Here is a 22,492-nt window from a genome sequence, read left to right as displayed (position 1 = left end):
AAAGTCTAGGGGTCTTTCTGCAAAATTACCAATTAAAGGAATTATATGGAATTTTTGGATTTATCTTTGTACTGGAAAAGCTTGAAATGCTGACTGGGTAGATGATTGGGCATAATGGCTGACGTGGCGCACATGTGGCACTGATGTGGCAGGGTGACGTGGCTAAGGTGCTGACTATGTTTAAAGAGACGACACGTGGCGACTTGCTACTGGCTACTGAAGAGGTATAGGTGCGATCTAATCTCCGCCGTTCGGACTAGATCGGACGGCTCAGAGAGGGAGGGGCTACTAGGAGGATGAACACGGCTGAGCCGAGGGGGTCACAGCGGCGATCTCGCCGGAGATCGGCGCAGACCTCGTCGCCGGCGTCGGTCCTCGATGGCGAGCGGCGTAACACGGTGAGGCGGGCATAGGGAGCATAAGTCAAATACACAGTCTCAATACATGTGTTGTCCATGCGTCAATTGCAAGAACAAGAAGCAGTTCTCCACCACCTAGCAGATACATTCCCACTTGATGCCAAGGGGCTTTATGCCTGGCTATACCCGTTGGACCGAGCACGGTGAAGCAAAGATTGTATAGGAAGGGCAATACATTGGAAGAGAAGACGAAGACATGTGCACCGATATGCCGCCTGCCAAAGATACGTTGGCCGATGATGATCTAGAGGAGATGTTGGCCGACACCGACGTCGATGATCTGTAGCAGATGTTGTGCGATGGGGAGGGGAACTTCACCAATGAAAGAGAGTTTCAAAAGTTCCAGCGTATGGTAGAGGACTTTAAAACACCATTGCTCCTAGGCTGCAAGAAGGAGCACACAAAGTTGCGTACCGTGCTTTCACTGCTGCAATTGAAGGCAAGCAACGAGTAGTCTGATACAAGCTTCAGAGAGTTGTTACTGTTCTTAAAGAAATTCCTTCCAAAGGAAAATGTGCTGCCAGAAAACACGTACCAGGCCAAGCAGGTTGTGTGCCCATTGGGTTTGGAAGTACAAAAAATACATGCATGTCCAAACGATTGCACGTTGTATTGCGGAGAGCATGCAGACTTGCAAGCGTGTCTCATCTGTGGTGCAGCACAGTACACGTGTGACGGTGATGATATCGATGGTGAAGAAAAGAAGAAAAGACGTCCCGTGAAGGTGATGTGGTATTTTCCAATAGTCTCCCGTTTGGAGCGTTTATTCGCGAACAAAAGGCATGCCAAACTGATGCGATGGCATGCCGATGAGCGCAAGGATGACGGAATGCTGAGACACCCCGGTGATTCTACACAGTTGAGAAACATCGATAGAAAATACCCCAGATTCGTAGAGGAGATCTGGGAGCTCGACTATGGAGTGTTAAAGGTTCCTCTTTTCCGGTGCCAATGGGTCAAACTCCCAGGGGGTGTGAAGATCAACAAGTACGGTATGACTACAGTGGACCAAAAACTCGTTGGATACAGGGAAGAACCATTCGTACTTGCGAATGATGTTATGCAAGTCTTCTATGTAAAGGACCCAAACTCGGCTAACAAGGAGGAGTGCCACGTGATTCTTTAAGGAAAAAGAAGGATTATCAGAATGGAGAATGTTATTGACAAGGAAGACTATAATCAATTCGACATGCTACCTCCTTTCGGAGAGAATGTCGACCTAGGTCCAATGGAAGATACCAACGAACCTCTCTATGTACGCCATGATCATAATAAAGGGAGAATCGTTAAGACAAAGTAGCAAAATTGTATTAATTATTATGTATGAATTTATTTTAGATGCAATTATACCTCACTTTTGTTATGGAACCTTCAATTTGTAGTTTATGGTGGAAAATATCTTTATTATTGAGCATATTGATTTTTATTTTTTTAATAATGAATTAGCAATAGAACAAGTTAGCACTATTGCTATGTATTACTATTTTTTATTTTTAATAAATTACCTATAGTTATGAGCATAGCCAGTCATCAGTGGTCCCGTTGTACTTCTCAATCGACTCCGGCCAGAATCGAGATAGCCAGTCAACCCTCCGTAGATCCGGAGAGAAAGCCTAGCACATGTTGATGGCACTTTGGTCGATTCGGGTAGCCATGACAGTCCTGCCCACTGGGGTCAGAGACTGGCCACGACTTGTACTCGAGCAATGTCACGATGTCCTCTGGTTTGATCGTTGAGGAGAGGTCGACCGCTCCTAGGGGGTCCTCAAGTATCTTTTGTCCTTGATGACTTCGTACAGATCGTTAGTGAGATTGCGTAGAGGAGGAGTCCAGATCTATCATGGATTTGTCATCAAAGGATACCTCCGGGTAGGTACTTTGACAATCGATATTGTCGGAAGCTACAGGGGAAAATCCCGACTTGCAGAGTACGTCGCTTGCGCGATCATCTTGGTCACGGGTGAATCAATCCCAAAGCCATATTCTCTGGCACATTGATCCATAAAATGACTTACCTCGTCGTTGGAGTTGTCGCCAATAAGGTCGTCGTTAAGATCCACCCAGTCAACCGCCAATTCCTTGTCGGTTCGAGAAGTCGTTTCTCGATGCATACCTGGATGGAGTCGGCAACATGTTGTGTGTCAAGGATTCAGTGTATTTGGTTATGTTCCCTATGGATGGTGGTAGCTATTGACGATTTGTGAACTACCGATCTTACGAAAACATGAAGGATGTAGAGGATACTCCCGGATCTTACTCCATGAAGGACTTCACAAGTGTAGTATACCGATCTCTAGCTATTCTCCCGCTTGTTGAACACTTCTTTTTGTACCACCAATACTCCACTCATGACTCATGGTCGGTTGCGGCATCAAGAGTCCCCACGAGGAGGTAGCGGAGGGCCGCCCATGGGCAGCGAGCGCATAGGCGATGTGGTGGGGCTCCGAAGGGGAGGCAAAGTGGAGCGCCTAGACACAGCACCAGCGGCGGGAGAGGACACTGGTCTGGGCCGCGGCGGCGGAGGAGAACCAGGACAACAATCTTCCACCACCGCGGCCGACGACTCTTTAAGAGTTCATGTCACCTGAGAATTCACGTCCCCATGACTAACAAAGATACTGGTGCAAATTGCTCCCTCATCAGGTCGGCCAGCCCGCAGCCCGTCAGAGTTTTCAAGGACGGGCAGCGCGGCTAGGAGACAACATCATCGAGCTCACACGGGCCGTGAAAGTGGAACCGGACGCGGTTGAGGCACAGCTCGGTGAGCTGGGCGAAGACGCCGGAGGACGGCAAGTCGAGGCCGATAAACGTTTTGCACTGAACGGATGAGCGAGATCATGGGCAGTTCGATCAAGTTTTCAGGACCCAGATGACAGCCCATCAGCGAATTTGGTTTAAGTGGCCATGTTAAGATTCCCAGTAATCTAATCATGGGATAATTCGGACCAACTCCAACTTGATTAAATTCTCTTATATTGGTTGCATAGAGTTCCAATTTTTCGGACAAGGATGCAGTTGATCAACATAACTGTATTTTAAGCAGAAAAAACAAAAGCGTACAGTGCAGAAAATCATATACTAGAATTCATAAGTATGAAAAAGGAGTTGCTAGAGTTCATCTGTCAAATGGAATTTGCTTTGAATTCGCGATTCATGGACAAGACCCTACTTTCACACAAAATTCAAATGTGAAACACATGCGACTGCAAAGCCATATGTAGCATCAGGATATCAAGTTTACAATGTTAACTTACAGAGAGTAACTTAAGAAGAAGATACACTTCAACAAGAAGTTGCTTTTGTATGAAACGATGGATGGCCGCGACCAAGCATCATGCTATCAGCAGGAAAAAAAACAATATCTACACTGCAAGAGAGATGGTAGATCATTGTGGTCAGACTTCAGGCAGTCTCAGACCGCTCAGCAATTAACAGTGCCTCAAGTTCTTCTCTCCGTTTCTCCAGCTCCTGAAATACAATGCAGACATTGACGGAAATGAGGAAAGATCAACAGATAGCGATGGAGTCCAGGACAAAAATTAAAGATCGCACCATTTAGGCTGTAGCCTTTACATAGAAACTAAGAGGAGCAATTTTGGCAATACAGTATTCAATAGAAAACTGCCTGGCTCTAACCAACAGAAAACAATGGTGTGTACCTCTTTCTTTCTTTTCGGGGGGTGTGTGTACCCTCTTTTAGAAACGGATGTGATTCTCTTGCGAGCACATGTTTTACTTGATGCCGTACAGCCCGGAATAACTATAACTTGATATTCTAACTTTCACAAACATAAACTTCGCGAAACAGGGTCAACTGTTTTTGAGCTAGAAAAGGGGCCACCTATTTTAAATGTCAGGTTTCTATATTTCTAATATACTACACTTGGTTTTCAGCAATAGGTTGATTTGGTTCTTCTGAACCGTAAATTGGAAGCACAAGCAGGAAAAGAGGAATCTTATGGAACACTTATGCATTAAATATACAGTAACTGAAGATCAAACTAAGCCACATTGAGTAAATTCAGGCACAAACTGCAGAAAAGATGTCTTACAACCTGAGAAAACCATGGGTCAAACCACAGAAAAGCATACTCTAAAGATTCAATGCTAACACTACTGAAAGAAGGAATCAAGTACTCACCGCCAGATCCTTGGCTGCTTGCTCTCTTGATGTGGCTTTCTGTTGCCTAGAGCGTTTTAACACACCAATGCACAATATCCCCTACATATTCAAAGCTTTTTAGTGCACATAAAAGATATATGTGACAGTGCAATATACATAAAAAGGCAATACATTTGTTCTATTGCGCATCACAAGATCATACTTCGCTATAATAGAACATGCCTGGTTAGGGGCAACTTCATTATCCTATTATAGGCCATGACCATTAGTGCTTGTAAGAGAAAATTTCAGGTCGTACTTCAAGCATTCAACTGGTTCAAAATGCTATACAGTCAAACAAATCAGCTTAGACAGTAACTGGGTTAATTTCCCCAAACAAAAGATGATTGAAAATTATAAGGTATCAGCTTTTGCTATCAGATTTAATTTCCTGCTATCTAACAGTGCAGTGATTAAAATTTCAGAATTTGAAAGGCAGTTACACGGTGTGCAAAAACAGATAAATGCCCAAAATTGTCAAGCTTACCGAGATTACGTAGACCGCTCCACATGCAAGAAGCATATAGCTGGCAATCTCCTGAAGCAAAATCAGATCATTCCTTTCAACATTTGGGTACGCCTTTGTCATGACAGCAACACTGTAAGGAACCAAAGGTGAAGGAATTTAACAGAGTAATAGGCATATAATACTAATCAATACGTGCAAGAATAATGAATAGGATTGTTGCCACATGTTCCTATGTCCGGGACACTGCTCACAGAAAAGAAACTTAAAATTAAAACGGCTCATGGTCACAGCACGAAAGGTGCAGCTGGCACATGATTGTGATGGTCCATGGCACATGTTTGGTGCAGCTGGGCAACAAGAGCGTTACTCTGAATTCATGGTCTGAACTCTGAATTGCCAAATTTTCTCATCTCGGTATTCTAAAACATTCAATCAAGTGTGTATAATTAATATTATTCTTGCATTTATAAACACCTTGGTTGGAACTATGTTGCTGCATTATATTTCATAAACCTAGATAAGAATGGAAGAGATATTTCCAGCAAAGCCAAGATGGAATAACATGCTCGATAAACCAGAACGTATTCTCGCAATAATGCATGCTAACATAGACAATATCTGGTTCATTCATGACTTCATGCATGAGTCTGAAGTCTGAACATGTGAGGACCACAATGCACTGTTGGGGGGAATAAATTGTGTATATCTAACGTCAATCCAGATTTTGGTCCAAGTTACTAGTGTAAGTTTTGGTTTGTCACGGTAAGCAGCTAAATTTTTGTTTCATGCAATATCCAACTGAAAATTTACAAATCAATGCTTCACACCTAGAATTTTCCATTTTGCCACATTACTTGCAGAAAAAATGATGAAAATATTCTACCAAATTTAAGGTAGTAATCTGAATGAGATGACACCAAGCATAAGCAGCACATTCGCATGTTCTAATAATTATGCACAAATTGAGCACTGAATATTTAGACACGTAACTGGAGGAAAACAGTAAGTATAGGAAAATGTCAATTTTGCAACCTTCAAATATGGCCCCAGTTCAGAAGACAGCTCTAAACTACAAAATGGGTGAAACACATTCAAAATGCATATAGCAGTTTTTGACTGATCTGGATGCCACATGTCAATCTGTTTTTCGAACGGAGGCCAATGTTGAAGGTTGTAAAATGGGCTATTTTTCAGAAACATATGTTCATCTAGAAAACTTACAAGATCTGTAGCATCCCCCTTGCAGGCCAGTATTCGAATATCTGGTCACATAAAGAGTAATAACATCAATAAATTAACCAGCTAATACAATAAAAAATGACAATTAAACACCTGGTCCATGGATCAAATTGCGTGACATTTAATGCATGTGTAACACATAGGGCCATCCAATAAAATATACTGACAGTAGCAGTTAAAGGTCGGTATGATAACAATGACATCCGAACAGAACAAATCCTCACCTAAATTTATGAAACTATCTTTATTGCCAAATAACTTGCCTGGGAGTAAAGGCTTTGTTGTTGTTGTATACGTATTGCTAATCACAACAATCGCCTAGAACCAAGTGAAATATTGGCATCCACACAGCATAAGCCCACAACCACCCATGATAAGAAACAAATAATTGTGTGAATTGAACATCATAAGCATGACTTGGAGACTGAACCCAGAATTAATCAGATCGTGCACTACATTTATAAATCAGATATATATGTCCATAAAAATCTCAAATCGGATATCGCAAATACAGACATACTAATATATTTGGACCTTGACCAGAAAGAAAACTCAAAAGAACAGAAATACTCATATCAAATGCAATAGCAAGACTACCAGACTACAAAAAAGGCCACCGCAGTGGCACAGTCTACTAAGTGACCCAATTAATGAAATTGAATGCTACTATCGATTACATAACATTCTGTAATCTATCAGATAGCGGCCAATCGTCCTATAATTCAATAAGCTTATCGCTTCAAAAACAACAGCACAACCTATTTGAACGTATCACAATCCAAATCGAGCGAAACGGTGGATAGAGCAAACCTTCCAGAACTTGATGATGAATCCCCACTCAGTCTCGAGGACGGCCACGAACAGCGAGAACACCACCGCGTAGCACCGGAATATGCCCCCAATTATCTGAAACCAAACACACAGCACACACCCTGAATCAGCTCGTAGGTCGCCACGAGAACCCCTTACACAGCCCCACACCCCTCGGAACAGAGCGAAGTGGCCTACATCGGAGCGGGAGCGGAAGGACTGGACAGCGGAGAGGACATTGACGGCGACGCAGAGCAGCGCGGTGGCCGCCGTGACGACGCCCAAGCAGCGGCAGACGATGAGGAGCGGGTCGGAGCGCGGGCGGCGCTGCCGCGGTGCGTCCCCGCCGCCGCCGGCCTGCGAAGACGAGGAGGACCCGGCCGCCGCAGACGGCGCGGAAGCCCCATTCGCCATGGCTAGGGTCAGGGCTCGCGAAGCTTCGATGAGGTGGCGAATTCCTCTCTTTTTTTGCGAGTGGAGAGCGGGAGGGGCGAGGTGTGACTTGTGAGGCGGAAGCGGCGTTGGTGGACCAGGTGCAGGAAACTGAGATGGGGGAGAGTGGAAGTGGTGTGGCAGCGTGTGGGCCAAGGGAGACCGGCCACGTGGCGTGTGAGGTGGAGCGGGGCGGCAATGGGCGCTCACCATCGAGGCTGCTCCGTACAGTTATACCATGTTCAATCGTATTCTCTTCATTTTATTCCCTTTCTAATTTTTTTATTCTTATTTATTTTATTTCTCTTATCTCTAACAGCTTCTCTTTGAAAGAATTCGTGAAGTAAAAGTAGAGAGAATCCCATCCTAAAAAGAATGACCTTGAGAATTCCTTCGTGACGGAAATCGTAAAAAGAAACCGTTTGAGCGATAAACAGAACGAAAATTCATTTGTGAAAGTATTTTAGCCCTGACGAAAACCGTTGGAGATAGTCTTAAGATGGGTTTGGGTGATGGAACGAGATTTCCTACACTGTATCAAATAGTTTGGATGAGTGAAATTATATGTGTTGAATAAAAGAGTGTTTGGTTGGTTATATTTGAGGTTGTATGAGCAGATGTAATGAGTTGATTTTTTGTTTGGTTGATTAAATCTGAGGTAGTATGAGCAGATGCTAGAGTTGAGATTGTAATTGGTTACTCGTATGAAGATGTTTTTTGACACTAACAAGTGAGTTTACTGTATGAGCGGAAGCCTGCATTTGCTCATCCAAGATGATGATTAAATTAAAGCTCAAATCAAGCTTCACTTTTTAATCAGGCTGAGATCATGTATTTGTATGAGTGGATGCAGGTAGGAACAGTAGATATATGTAACCAAACATGTTTTTTTCTGAGACTATACGCATCCGCTCATACAGGCTGAGGCTTATTCGAAGAATCAAACAGATCCTTAGGTACGGTAACCTCCCAATAATGGTAATCTAATCAGGAAACAATATTCATGATGGAGAAATTTTTCTCAAGTTCTGATGTTGCCATTAGTGGGGCAGTGCTTAGCTGATTTAGCATTTGATGAAAAAGTGTGTTTAATTATTATCCCATTTCTGAAGAAAAAATTAATACAGAGTGACGTGCTTCAAGAAAGTTCTGCAAAGTTTTCAGTGAGATGCAGCTCACTGATCGAATGATTTAGTTCCCCTTTTTTTTTTCTTAAGAAGAAGTTTATTGTTTCAGTATGGTGTCTATTCGTTCCTGGATTGCAGAAGGCTGCCTACTTGTGCATTCGGAAGAAACCTGCAAAGACAGCAAGCAGATGAACAAAAGGATCTGTCCAGCAAAGGTATAGTATAGTTGTTACCTGACGCAAGGGATAACTTGCTAAATACTCATGCATTCTTCTGTTCCTGGATTGTTTATGGATGCTATGCTTTGCCTAACAACTAGTCATCAACCACTCCAGGGACGGCTCCTCTTTACTTCCATCTGTGCAAAAACAGAGACAGCCAAGAGATATCTTAGTGTCAAATGTTTTCCGACGAACTTACTGTACACCAGCACTTAAAGCAAAACGAAACCAGTGTGAAACTTTGGCGGGTTGCCATGATAGCGTTGTAACCGTTGCCCTGATTTAGCTCGATTACCTGACCATTTCCTATGGTGTTCGCTGGTCTGGTCGCAGCATATTGTAATAATGAACCGGCTGTGTGCAGCGCGCTTGATAGTCATGCTAGTGAACCACGCTGTTCATGAACTGTATCATCCGTGAACTGTATCTACTATCTAGTAGTACCTACTACTATGCTTTCACTGAAGTTTGGGTCTCTGGCCCATACCTTCTAGTTCTAGCATTTGCGTGTGTTCTTGCTTAGTCCACCAGGAGATGGCGCAACCCTGCCCCAATCAACCATGCTAAGCTACAATTTCATCTGCTCTCAAACAAATTTATAGTGCATGCACGAGTTGAGATTTTAGAGGGAGAACCTTTACAGTACACTATGATATTAAATGATGAAAAGTATTATTATTATGATCTAACCGTCCATTTTAGTAGGTATTATTATAATTATCTTGATACACTTAGGGTTAATTACGTCATTGACTACCGGACTTCGGACCTTCGCCACCCATCATCGACCGACTGACGGAGGGTGAAAACTCTAATAAATAAAATGAACAGAATAAGTGAAAGCTTATCTGAAAAATAAACTAACATTTTGACATTCCCTAATTAAACATATAATTTACAAGTTTATCATAATTTTTTTTCCAATCCTACCCTTATGATACCCATGATACTCTTTAATGATACATATGATACTGATGGGCGATAGAGTATCATTGAGCTAATCTAAACCATCGGATGAAAAAAATAGACGGCATGCACTCATTTAGGTGTACTGTAAAAGTCCTCTTTAGAGGAACCTAAAAATGGGCGTTGGCAATGCCAATTGACTATCTTTGGGCTGCTGCCTCGTTGAGGATTGTTTGCAGCCCACAGTAATAGGGTTATGCGGTCCTCAAACGCCATGTGAACTCCAAGTCTGACATCCAGCTCCCCCTCAGCATTCTTAAAAAATAGTGTCCCATTCTTCTCCCGTTCAATCATTTTCTTCTTCTATAGAATTTTGGCGTTGCCTATTATTATTTTGTCAATGGTTGTAACTTTTTCTGATAATAGCGGGAAATTTTGTGCCGATTCTCATTCAAAACATGGAATTTGCAAACTGGGGAGCTTACCTTCTGTTCCAATTCTCTTCATGCTGTTGTTAGTTGTTAGTTGTTACTTTACGGTGATGTAAAATTCTGGGTTGTCAGGTGAACCACAGGGAATACCTGAGAAACTTTTCACGCTCTTCACTTCTGACCAGAACAAGCTCTGAAGTCTGGATTCTCAACATTTGTGAAAAATTGAACTGAACAACAATACCTCGGCCAGCAGCTGTACCTCAGAGTCTGGACGGCGGAGCAGAGCTTCGCCAACGAGTACAGCGTCCCGACCAACGCCATACTCTGCGGCAGAGCTCTCTGTCGGCAGAGCTGGGACCGGCAATACCGGCAGAGCTCTCTGTCGGCAGAGCTGGGACCGACCATGTGATGAATATGATGACGATGCACATTGCACTGTAATATGTCTGCTGACTGATCAATCAAGTGGCTAAGCTGTCCAGCGGTCCCTTGTGGTGTTATCAATATATAATTGGCATTTGGCTCTCCTGCTGGCTGCTGGCTGAATATAAACTTAGAGAAGATCAGATCATCGCTGATATGACGATGTAAGATCATCTAATGTAGCATTTCGTTGATATTTCTGATATTGTTCAGGTAAAACCGTAGAAAGCTGACACATTCTAGGGGAACAAGCTCTGAACTCTGGATATCATTGAAACTGAACTGAACTGAACTGAACATTTCGGCAATCGTTCCGTCAGGTGTACCCGAACGGATGGTCGGCGATCTTGGTGTCGCTGGACAACCAGGGGATGTGGAACCTGAGGACTGGGAGTCGCCTGCTGCCGCAACCGAAAACACCACACACATCCTCGGATCGTGATGAAAACACCTCCACCGGAAAGCGGAGGGGTGCCAGGGTCGTCTTCGCGTCGGCGTGGGCTCGCGCGAGCTAGGCCGAGTGGGACGGAGCGGTGCGGCGAAGACATTCAGTGATCTGGCTGACCGAGCTGATGGGCTGGGCTAGATGTTAAAAGAGATTTGGCCCCAGATGGATCTGAGATAAGAATAGATTTAGGAATATAGATGCAGATTTGGAATAGGGATCTGTTCCACTCTCTCATCCAACTCCCGAATGCCGCCGCCGCTTCTTCTTCTCCAGCCGGGCCTGGGGATGCCGCGTTGGGGACTGACTGGGAGAGGGGAGGTGGGGGTGTCGTCGGCCACCGGTAGATATGGCGGCCGCCCCACCCCGCCGCAAGGGAGGCACTGGAAGGCGGGGGACTTCCCGGGGACCGTCGACGCCCCCAGTTCACCCACCCCGCCACAAGGGAAGCGCCGCCCCTCGGAGTCATCCCAACTCTCGGATCGGAAGAGGCACTGGAAGGCGGGGGAATTCCCGGAGACCGCCGCCGCCCCCAATTCAGGAACGTCGAGGACTCCCCTCAAGAACGTCAAGAAGCGGATGGACGCCCGCGCGGAGGCCAAGGCGTGGGCGTGCACCGTCACCGAAGCTCTCGCCGACCGCATCAACTCCAAGAACTGGCAAGAGGCGCTCCAGGTAGACGCCGCCCATTAGATTTCCCTTGTTTGGATTGCTCCATCGCCTCCAACAACCCACAACTCCCCTGAAATGAATAACTAGTTGCAATGCTTCTTTTTTGTTTGAGCAAAGGAACTCATTGCAATGCTGATGCTGATGCTGATGCTGATGGTAAATTGGTACTGGCAGGTCTTCGGGATGCTCAAGGAGCAGCCTTTCTACCATCCCAAAGGGGGCACCTTCATGAAGCTCATCCTGCTACTTGGCAGATCAGGCCAGCCCTCCCGAGCGCACCAACTCTTCAACGAGATGCTGCACCAAGGATGCCCACCCACCCCCGAGCTCTACACGGCCTTGATCGGCGCCTACTGCCGCAGCGACCTACTGGACCAGGCGCTCCAGCTCCTCACTGACATGAAGGCCTCTCCGCTGTGCCAGCCTGACGCCTACACCTACAGCACCATCATCAAGGCCTGTGTCGATGCCTCCAGATTTGACCTCGTCGATGCTATGTACAACGACATGGCTGAGCGCTTCATAACACCCAACACAGTCACACAGAACATTGTTCTCAGCGGCTACGGAAAGGCTGGACGGTTGGATGACATGGAGAGAGTGCTCTGTGCCATGCTCGAAAGCACAACCTGCAAGCCGGATGTCTGGACCATGAACATTATCTTAAGCCTGTTTGGCAACACGGGGCAGGTTGAATCGATGGAGAAATGGTACGAGAAATTCCGAAGCTATGGGGTCGAACCGGAGACTCGCACACTGAACATCCTCATTGGCGCCTATGGGAAGAAGCGCATGTACGACAAGATGTCTGCAGTCATGGAGTACATGCGCAAGCTAGCGTTCCCATGGACCACTGCCACATACAACAATGTGATCGAGGCATTTGCTGAGGTGGGTGATGCCAAAAACATGGAACACACGTTTAACCAGATGCGCTCCGAGGGGATGAAGCCAGATACAAAGACCTTCTGTTGTCTAATAAATGGGTTTAGCAAAGCAGGCCTTTTCCATAAGGTGGTGGGCATGGTTAAGCTTGCTGAGAGGCTTGATGTGCCCGCAAACACATCTTTCCACAATGCTATTCTTGGCGCATGTGCAAAAGCAGATGATCTGATGGAGATGGAGAGGGTCTTCAGGCACATGAAGCATAAACAGTGTGCTCCAGATGCCGTGACATACTCTGTCTTGGTGGAAGCTTATCGGAAGGAAGGAATGACAGACAAGATTTACGCTTTGCATCAGGAGAACCCAACTTTGGTTACAACTGATCTTGTCATGGTGTAACTGACCCACTGACTGAATAATGGTTCAGACACGTTTAAGCATGGCTGCATTGATGGAAAAGTTACGTACTGTTCATGTTCGGAATTGATAATGCTACCAAGCAGAGTGGCAGCCATGTCTGTTGGCCTGCATAGTTAATATGCATATCTCCTGGCAACTGTATTTCTGCGATCTCTAGGGGGCTTCACTATATCAAGTGAAATGTGCCGGTAATGTGTGTAACTCTTGTAGGATAAAATTGGCTTATAGAAATCACAATTCTACTGTATTGGAATGTATGTCTGTGCCTATTCAAACAGAAGTTAGTGTGAACTGAAATCTAAAGCAACTTTATTAGATGAAGAGATGCATATCGCTTTCATTTGGTTGTTTTGACAGTGATAACTATTATTTTACTTGGTTTCACACTGAAGCACACAGATATTTATTCATTTCATGAGATGAACTGCATTTGTATTTGCTTTAATGATGGTTTTCTACCACATGCATGACTATCAGGAACTGCAGCAGTCGTTTTCTACCTCTGTTGTCAAATAATGAAATAACGTAGAGTTTGGTTCGAGCTCCACCTGATGACCAATCCCTGCAAGGTTTGAAAAGGTACTGATCAATCTCTCTCTCCCTCTCTCTCTCTCTCCTTGCATTTCTAAATTGATCTATTTCTTGTTTTCTAATCCAGGTAGACCAAACCTCCAGGAACTTGAAAATATGAATCTGTATTCTGGTAGAAATAAATTGTCTTTGAAGTCGATCTCGGTGTCTCAAAAGGTGGGCTAGGCGGCCACCAAGGCACACGGTGCCATCCAGTAGCTGGCGATTTTCGCCCAAATTGGCACGCTGAGTGGGCTGTGCCTGCCTAGGCAGTAGTGGAAGGAGAAAAAGTTTGGATTCCTGCTTCTTTCGCTGAGTGGACCAATAGAATGTTCTGGGTTGTTAAGAATAGCAATTTGTATTCAATAGTAGCTCATGAGAGCAATATATAGAGTATACGATGTAGTACAGGATAAGGACTCTAGTAACATAACTTATATGTAATGGATAAAGACTCTATATTTCTAACACCTCTTTAAATACAAGGCGTATGCAAAAGCGTTGTATTTGAAAGAGGTGACATTAAGCAATAAACTTAGACTAATACATAAAAAAACTGTCTCTTCAAAGCCGTCGTAGAATGAAGTCTTGTAATCATGTCGAATCAAGCCGAAGAAATGCAAAGTGAAGCACAAGAGTTTTTTTTTTTTTTTTTCTCGAACACGCAGGAGAACTGCGTATCATTATATATTAAGAAGAAGAAAAAGGGGTATAAAACCCCAAAAACCCAAACAGCAACACCACACACACCGCACCTCACTCAAAAAAGACTTGACCTCGACCGAGAAAGAGAACCCTAGTTTGCACTTGGCACTAGAGCGAGGAGATGAGAAATTCCTCTAGCCCCAGCCAGACTCCATAGAAGTAACTCCTCTCTAATGAGCAACAAAACACCATTCAGGTTGGGGGTAATCCCATCAAACACGCAGCGATTGCGATGATTCCAGATTGACCAAGCCACCAAAATTATGATAGAATTGAGCCCTTTTTTAAACCGACCATCCACTCTAGAAACTGAACTTTCCCACCAGTCATTAAAGAAGGTGTCGTCAGGCTGAGGGGATAGGGGCTGCAGCCCAAACCTCTGTAGGATGATGACCCACACTTCCCGAGTGAAAACACAAGAGACTAGCAAGTGGTCAATTGTCTCCTCAACTTGGTCACAGAGTGGACAGCATTCAGGGTGAGGCAGCCCCCTCTTGGCAAGGCGATCAGCTGTCCAACATTTGTTATGGGAAACCAACCACATGAAGAATTTACACTTGCCAGGTGCCCAATTCTTCCATATTCTTTCCCATGGCCTAAACTGAATTGCACCAATGAACAGCCCCTCATATGCAGATTTTGCAGAGTATTTTCCTGAAGATGATAGTTGCCAAGTATGTGAGTCCTCGACCTCTGGCTGCAGTACAAAATTTGAAAGAAGGTCCCATAGGCTGAGGTATTCAGACAAAACAACCACTGTAAGTGCTGCTCCCTGTATATCAGAGATCCATCTCATTTCAGTAAGGGCTTCAAACACAGTCCTTTTCTTTGCTCTGTTGGACACTGCCCTGAATAGGTGTGGCACAAGAAGAGCCAAACTCTGACCATGCAGCCATTTATCGGTCCAGAAAAGCGTGTTCCTCCCATTCCCAACTTCTGAGATGATGGCCATAGAGAAAAAAGCCTTGACCGCAGGGTGTACTTGGATGGGGAAGGCTGCCCATGGACGATCTGGTTCTGTTTTTTGTAGCCAGAGCCAACGCATCCGTAATGCCCATCCCAAATTCTGAAGATGTGAGATACCAAGCCCTCCAAGTTCAGTTGGCCGAGTAACTTTAGGCCAAGCTACCAAACAATGACCACCATTAGCTTCTTTTCTTCCTCTCCAAAGAAATCCCCTTCGAATTTTATCAATAGCTTTGAGAGCCCAAAGTGGGAGGTCTATGGCCATTGCCAAATAAACTAGCATGGATGTGAGCACAAACTGAACAAGAATTATTCGCCCAGCCTTTGTTAACAGATCAGCTTTCCATCCAGTGAGCCGATCCGCTATTCTATCAATAATCGGTTGAATTTGAGTTCTTGTCAGCTTACGCAAGGAAAGGGGAACTCCAAGATATTTGCATGGGAAATCCAAGGACTGACAGGGAAGACATTCTTGTATTACCTCAAAGTCAGATTCTGTACACTGAATAGGAAAAACATTACTCTTCTGTATATTTGTTTTCAGACCAGAAGCCTCACCAAAGAGATCAAGGAGGTCCAGTGTAACACCAATGTCGCTGGCTGAGGGGCATAGAAAAATAACCACATCATCGGCATACAAGGAGATCCGATGTTGTAGAGCTCGACTGGCGAGGGATTGCAGCAGACCCTCGTTAGATGCTTTTTTCACCATGTAGCATAGAATATCCATAACCAATATGAAGAGCATCGGGGACAGTGGATCACCTTGCCGAAGCCCACGCCGATGCAAAATCTTTTCACCTGGGATACCATTCAGGAGGACCTGTGTGGAGGAGGAAGCAAGCAGCCCACTAATTATGTCACACCAGATAGGACCGAATCCTAAGTGCTTCATGACTTCCAGCAGAAATGGCCAAGACACCGAGTCAAATGCTTTTGTGATGTCCAATTTCAAAAGGATTCGTGCCTGCTTTTGTTGGTGAAGGAACCGTGCTGTTTGCTGTACTAGCAAAAAGTTATCTTGTATGAAACGCCCTTTTATAAATGCACTTTGATCGGGAGAAACCATAAGGTCCAGCCGGCCTGCTAATCTATTAGCAAGAATCTTTGTGATGAGTTTAGCGAAGGAATGCACTAAACTTATTGGTCGGTAGTCCTTGATGCTTCTGGCCTCATCCTTTTTTGGTAAAAGGGTGATATATGCTGAGTTAAGCTGCTCAAAATTTGCCAATTTTCTGCTCCAAATTGCTGAAACTGCTGCCATCACTTCCACCTTAATAGTTTGCCAACAAGATTTATAGAAATTCCCGGTGAACCCATCGGGTCCAGGAGCTTTGTTGGCTGGTAACAGATTTATTGTCTTCCAGACCTCCTCTTCTGAGAAGGGAGCTTCCAACTCAGCCAGATCATGGGGAGGGATATCCAGCTCCTCCATATTAACTGTGACATCTCTATCAGTGCTCTCCCCAAGGAGATGGCTGTAGAAATTGAAGACATTCTGATCTTTATCTTCATGATTTGTGAGAACCAGCCCATCCCCGTCATCCAGTTTACTGATGAAATTCTTTCTCTTTCGATGTCTTGCATGCAGATGGAATAGAGCTGTGTTGGCATCCCCTTCCCCAAGCCAATTAATTCGAGAACGACTTCTTGCTATTGTTCTTTGCAGAGATGACAAAGCCAAGGAGTGCCTTTTGAGTTGATTGCGCAGCCAAAATTCCTGGGAAGATAGAGGCCGAACATCCTGAGCAATTTCCAATTGATGGAGAATTTCCCGTGCAAGCCTCAACTGAGAGTTGACGTGTCCAATTCTTTTGTGGCTCCAGCTCTGAAGTCCTTTAACAGTGGCTTTGAGTTTCTTTGATAAGGTGTCAAAAGGGCAGGAAGATACTGGTACAGAAGACCAAGCATCCTCAACTGCTTCCTGGAACCCCTCCAGCTTAGTCCAAAAAGATTCAAAATGGAATCTGGCTTTTCCAGGTTTGTTGTCATGTAAACCAAGAAGAAGTGGGCAGTGATCAGATCCATCCGTAGCAGTGCTTTGCAGCAGGCTGTTTGGGAACAGATGCTCCCAATCCACTGAGCAGAAGACCCTATCCAACCTGACCAATGTCGGTGAGTCTTGCTGATTCGACCAAGTAAATTTCCGACCTTGAAGAGGTAACTCCTTCAGCCCCAAGTCGTTGATGAATCGACGGAATCGGCCCATCAGTGCTCGGTTCAAATTCCCATTGTTTTTATCCTCATCCTTATAAATGAGATTGTAGTCTCCAAGCACTATCCATGGTCCTTGACAAGCAGCTCTCACATCCCTTAGTTCTTGCAGGAACAGAACCTTATTGTCATCCCCTTGAGGCCCATATACACACGTGAGCCACCATGGTTGTCCATTGCCTGGGCAGAATTTCACAGAGAGACAGAAATTGTCCACCCTGGTAGTAACAGCAGCACCGAGACCTGAACGCCAAGCTACTAGAATACCTCCACTAGCTCCGGCCGATGGCAACTCCACAAAGTGTGCAAAATCAGAACCGAGCGTGGATAGGATAGTTCTTCGTGAGATTTCAGACATTTTTGTCTCTTGGATACATACCACATCGACCCGAGAAGAACAAACAAGAGTATGAACTGCATCTTGACGCGTCCTAGAATTGAGGCCACGAACATTCCAACATAAAATTTTTGATGGATTCATGATAAAAGAAAAAAGGAACCACGACTAAGGAACATGAGGGTGATGAAGCAGATCAAGCTCTCACCAACTCCTCCACTTCATCCTCTTCGGGTGTTGGCCATCCAAAGAGTGCTGCTAGGGCCTGAATATGAGAAGCTGACAGTGAGGACGGTTGTGTGAACAGCTTGCTGTATTCTGCCAGGGTGCGCTGGTCAATGCCTTCATTTTCTCCAATGATATCCAAGGCCCTCATCACCTTCTTCTTAGTTCTTGTTGATGCCATCCCACTAGGTGACTCAGGCCCAACTCCAGCAATACGGCGACTGCGACGCGGAGGGGCTGCTGGAGTGCGGACCCGAGTACTTGTCCTTTTAACACCTGGAGTAGGAAGTATTCTGGCCGTCTTTTTCGATAGTTTCGCCATGAAACTTGAGCGTTTCCTGGAGGAGGGGGAAGTGTGTCTTGAAGGGGAGTTGGTGCTGTCCAGTGTTACTAAAGTAGCAGCAGCGTTGCTGCCTACATCTGGAGCAGCATCAGTAGCTTGAGCTCGTTGTCGCCGCCGCGAGTAGACCTTCAGAGAGTGTTGTGTGTCGTTGGCTGTTCTTGGCTCTATTGGGGAAGAGCATTGCCGTGCTCCAGGCTGGACGTCGATGGGCAGGTGCCGTTCCTTGATACTACACCCTGATGGAGTTTTCAAGTTATCCTCAGATGACCACATCGCTTCAAGCATGGGAGACCATGTGCTGGCCTCTACCATATTATTCACCATGGGCTGGGAAAAAGGGCCGTTTTGTGTAACCGGCTCGGAAGGTTGAGGCCCTGGTGCTGGCCCAACAGACTTAGAACCTTCCCCCTCCCTGTGCTGAACAATGGTGACTTCCTCATGCTTTGCAGAGCCGCCACTGTCCACCGGAATAAATTGCGCCTCGCCCGTTACAGTGGGGCCCGAGGCCGAGTCGTCGTTTGAAGAGGGCAGCGGGGATGTTGGTCCAGTAGTTGCCGCTGCCACCGCTGCTTCCAAAGCCACCGCGCATGCGCTGGGCGCCTGGGCCTGCGAGCACGCATTAACCGCGCCCGCACGCTGCGAGGTGACCGAGGGCACGCTGGCCCTAGGCGCCATATCGGTGCCACGCACCAGCGCCGCCCGCGGAGAAACGGATGGAGAGGTCTCTTCGGGAGTCGTAGTAGCTGCCGGGCCATTATTGTCGCGCAAGATGGCCTCCGCCCCAAGCGCCGCGTGGTTGGACGCAGCAGAGTGTGGCCCTAACCGTGCATGCACCGAAGCACGAGGGGGCTGGGTCGCCGACGTAGAACCGCTTGGCCCCGCCTGCGCCGATGAAGGCGCTGGAGAGCTGTGCCGCCGCCGCCGCCGCTTGCGGCGGCGTTGATTCTCATCGGACGGAGGCGGGGAGGGAGGATCATCAGGCCTCGCCAGCTGATTGATTGGCCCAACAGAGATCGTGACGGGATAAGTCAGCGTACGCACCACCGGGTGAGAGCTCTCGCCTGCCACCGCCGGCTCGACGATCTCGAGCTCCATCACTGGTGGAATCTGAACAGGATCGGAACACCAAGCCGCCACCCGGAAGGCATCGCGCCGATCGGCAGTGTCCGGATGGAGGCCGCTGATCCAACAGAAGTCGCTGAGGAGTAGTTCCGCCGTTGCCACAAGAGTAGGGTCGTGATGGTCAAGAATCACAACAAAGCGATATGAGTAGCAAGACAACAAACGTAAGTTGTCACTAAAGCTACGAAAAGACCAAGACAATAAAAGAATGCCTTAGATGAAAAGTAGCAATAGACGACAAACAAAATCGTCACAAAAAAAAAAATATAGAAAGACCTAGATGATATGGTTGCATCAAGAACGACATGGAAAGAAATTGACTAATTGACAAAGGAATATGTGTACTCGCACAACATAGTCGAATCCAAAGAGACTAAAACTTGAATGTGGACGTAGTGGAATTGCAAAGACTCTAATACGAGACTAAGACACTATATGCTAGCGACGCAAAAGCTAATCATAGCAAAAAAAAGCTAAGCAGCAGTAGACACCAAAGATACCAGCACCCCTACCAAAGTCCAATGAACCAGTAAGATTAGGCCCAAGCATCAGAAGCCCATGAACCATCACCAATGGAAGCTCTTAGCAGTAGTATGACAGAGAGCAGTAGCGGCAGTTGCAAGGTGATGACAAGCCAACAACAGCACAAAGTAGTGGAGAACAATCCACCACAACTTGTGCAGATCGAGGTCCCTCGAACAGAGAGGCAGCCTCGGATCGTGGTCGTCCAATCTAGTAGTTGCGAAGTCGTGGCAAGAGAAACCCGATGACACATGTCCCCTGATACACTGGCAAAGCGTGCCACGTGGCAAAGAGGCGCCACACGCAGGGGAGATGCATCATGCGTAGCATAGCATGGGTGACGGAAGGAGCTTGCTGAAGTCGCATTTCATGAAATGCACATGCAGATGGGCGCGCCGCCAGTGAGGCGTGAGCCCACCACAGAAGAGGAGGCGCGAGAAGGGGCTAGAGCGAGCATAACCTGGGGCGAAGACGGATCCGACTGGGCTGAGACGCAGCGGCGCCGGATTGGCCGCGAGAGCGCAAGGTGGAGGCAGATCTGGTCGGGCTAGGATGCGGCGGCATCGGATCGGTCACGAAGTAGTAGCTCAGGGAGCGCTGAAGCCGGAGTCGGTGCGCGGATTGGCTCGGGGCGGCGCGGATCAACCTCGGGGCCTAGGGATGGAGAGCGCAGCGGCGATCCAGATCTGTGTGTGGAAGGTCAACCTATGGATGGGCGCGCAGATCCGGAGCAGGCCCGAATCCAGGCGGGAGGAGTTGCCTCGGTCTGATGGTAGGAGATGACTTCCATCTCATCGAGTAGAGCATCCACGACATGTAGACACAATAGGCGTGCGGGGACAACACATTGAGAGAGGGGAGCCAGCCGACGAGAGGGAGCCGGCGGCGGGTTAGATGGGATCAGGACGAGTTGCGGCATAAAATAACCCTAGCTGTGATACCATGTTAGGAATAGCAACTTGTATTCAACAGTAGCCAATTGGGGCAATATATAGAGCATATGAGGGAGTATAGGATAAGAACTCTAGTAATCTAACCTATACGTAAGAGATAAGGACTCTATATTCCTAACATGGGTAACCCCCACGATGGCATCTCCTTACCCTCTCTGCTTTGCTCCCTTTGATGCCTCACTCTGCTTGCTCACAGAGGTGGTAGTGTCGCTCTCCTTGTTGCCTCGCTCAGGCTGCCGTTGGCAAGCCGCAAGCCCCTCAGGTTCCTCTCCTCACTCTCCTTTCTCCTCACATGTGTTCCAGCCGGCCACCTAGGTCCTAGGTTGCTCCCTACAAGAGAGGCGGCACCCGAGAGCCTAGCGCCTTTTGAAACAACGATTCATGTAGAGATGGGAGGGAGTTCAGAATCAGCATACCATATCTCAGTCGCATCATGCACTTTCCTCTCCCCTTTCTCTTTTCAAGTATAAATTTGGTGGACTAGATCATTGAAACACATTTGTTTGGTGAAGTCAATGTATTTTACATTTTCCTGGCATTTATTTTGCAGTATAATTTTCTTGGACATGCTCGTGAACTGGAAGTCACTTAAGATAATATTGATGGTTAAGACATTAGTCAGTCAGATGCAAGAAGTCATAAGGCTTTGAAAGCTCCTCAGCAAGATTTGGGTAGTATGATGGCTTATCAGAACCGCTAGAGTTGTTGGTGCTTGTTTTTGCATAATCACTTTTGGCTGGGAGCTGTAGAACTGTTAGAGCTGTCGGTGCTTCTCTAATAGACGACCAGCGAGGATTCCCTGCTGTAGAACACAAGGTCAGGTGGTGAGCTGGGACTCCGGCTGAACACTGAAGGTGTAGTTAGGCGGAACTGAATTGAGAAGTGATGTGATAGGCTAAAGTGAGCTGAGTGTTTTGGCTTTAATCTTTCTCTGGGAAGGCTGTAAGGTTCGCGATGTTTCGCGTTAAAACCTGGGATGTAAACGGCGCTGTAAACGTTTTCTTGGTCCATTTGCTAATGCATCTGAGACTGGGGACTTAATAGTCCCTCTAAAAAGAGTTGGTAACAGCATAACAAACTTTCGTGTCAGATGTATCAGGCTACATAGTAAACTTCGTAACAGATGGCAGAGCGTTTTCGTGCTAATGCTGTTCTTAGTCAATGTTACTAGTCTTGTGCAGTCAGTGAAGAACATGGTAAAATTGGTTCCTTCTTGCATGCTTTTCCCCCATCTCATCACAGGTTTCAATACTTTCCTCACCTGGTCAGGCTTTAGATCAATAGTGAATTGGTTGCAGTTCTCTGCAAAGTAGCCATATCTGACTTCCTCATAGGGCTCGAGAAAATGATTTGCATTTCTGACCATGAATGCATAGTCTGACCATGAATGCATACTTGTTCAGCATCTCTTCAGTGCACGAGTCATGACACAACAGAAAGTAAGTCGCAAAGCAGGACTAAATTGACAGAA

The 22,492-nt window shown here is 46.2% G+C and overlaps 2 protein-coding genes across 4 annotated transcripts; one reads left to right on the top strand and one right to left on the bottom strand.

Annotated features, from left to right (window-relative positions):
• Positions 1 to 3,539: 3,539 nt before the first annotated feature.
• LOC133891677 (uncharacterized) lies at positions 3,540 to 7,612 on the bottom strand. Its single transcript, XM_062332412.1, has 6 exons — positions 7,298 to 7,612; positions 7,100 to 7,195; positions 6,272 to 6,312; positions 5,069 to 5,180; positions 4,561 to 4,641; positions 3,540 to 3,887 (listed from the first exon to the last, which is right to left on the bottom strand). The coding sequence occupies exons 1-6, from the start codon at positions 7,511 to 7,513 to the stop codon at positions 3,822 to 3,824; spliced, it is 612 nt and encodes a 203-aa protein (XP_062188396.1). The 5' UTR covers positions 7,514 to 7,612; the 3' UTR covers positions 3,540 to 3,821.
• A 3,680-nt stretch (positions 7,613 to 11,292) lies between these two features.
• On the top strand, positions 11,293 to 22,118 carry LOC133890779 (pentatricopeptide repeat-containing protein At3g06430, chloroplastic-like). 3 transcript variants are annotated; one of them, XR_009904107.1, is made up of 4 exons: positions 11,293 to 11,762; positions 11,934 to 13,252; positions 13,542 to 13,643; positions 21,572 to 22,118. XR_009904107.1 is itself a non-coding variant. In XM_062331333.1 (2 exons), the coding sequence occupies exons 1-2, from the start codon at positions 11,337 to 11,339 to the stop codon at positions 13,041 to 13,043; spliced, it is 1,536 nt and encodes a 511-aa protein (XP_062187317.1). In that variant the 5' UTR covers positions 11,293 to 11,336; the 3' UTR covers positions 13,044 to 13,381. The 3 variants fall into 3 exon arrangements, 1 of the variants encoding a protein (XP_062187317.1); XR_009904106.1 differs by lacking the exon at positions 21,572 to 22,118 and adding an exon at positions 13,723 to 14,147; XM_062331333.1 differs by lacking the exons at positions 13,542 to 13,643; positions 21,572 to 22,118 and having other exon boundaries at positions 11,934 to 13,381.
• Positions 22,119 to 22,492: the final 374 nt, after the last annotated feature.

The sequence above is a fragment of the Phragmites australis genome, chromosome 14 (genome assembly GCF_958298935.1).
Source record: "Phragmites australis chromosome 14, lpPhrAust1.1, whole genome shotgun sequence".
In the NCBI taxonomy this organism is placed as follows: Eukaryota; Viridiplantae; Streptophyta; class Magnoliopsida; order Poales; family Poaceae; genus Phragmites; species Phragmites australis.
Note: the sequence above shows the minus strand (reverse complement) of the source record. Positions and strands in the feature narration are given on the sequence as shown.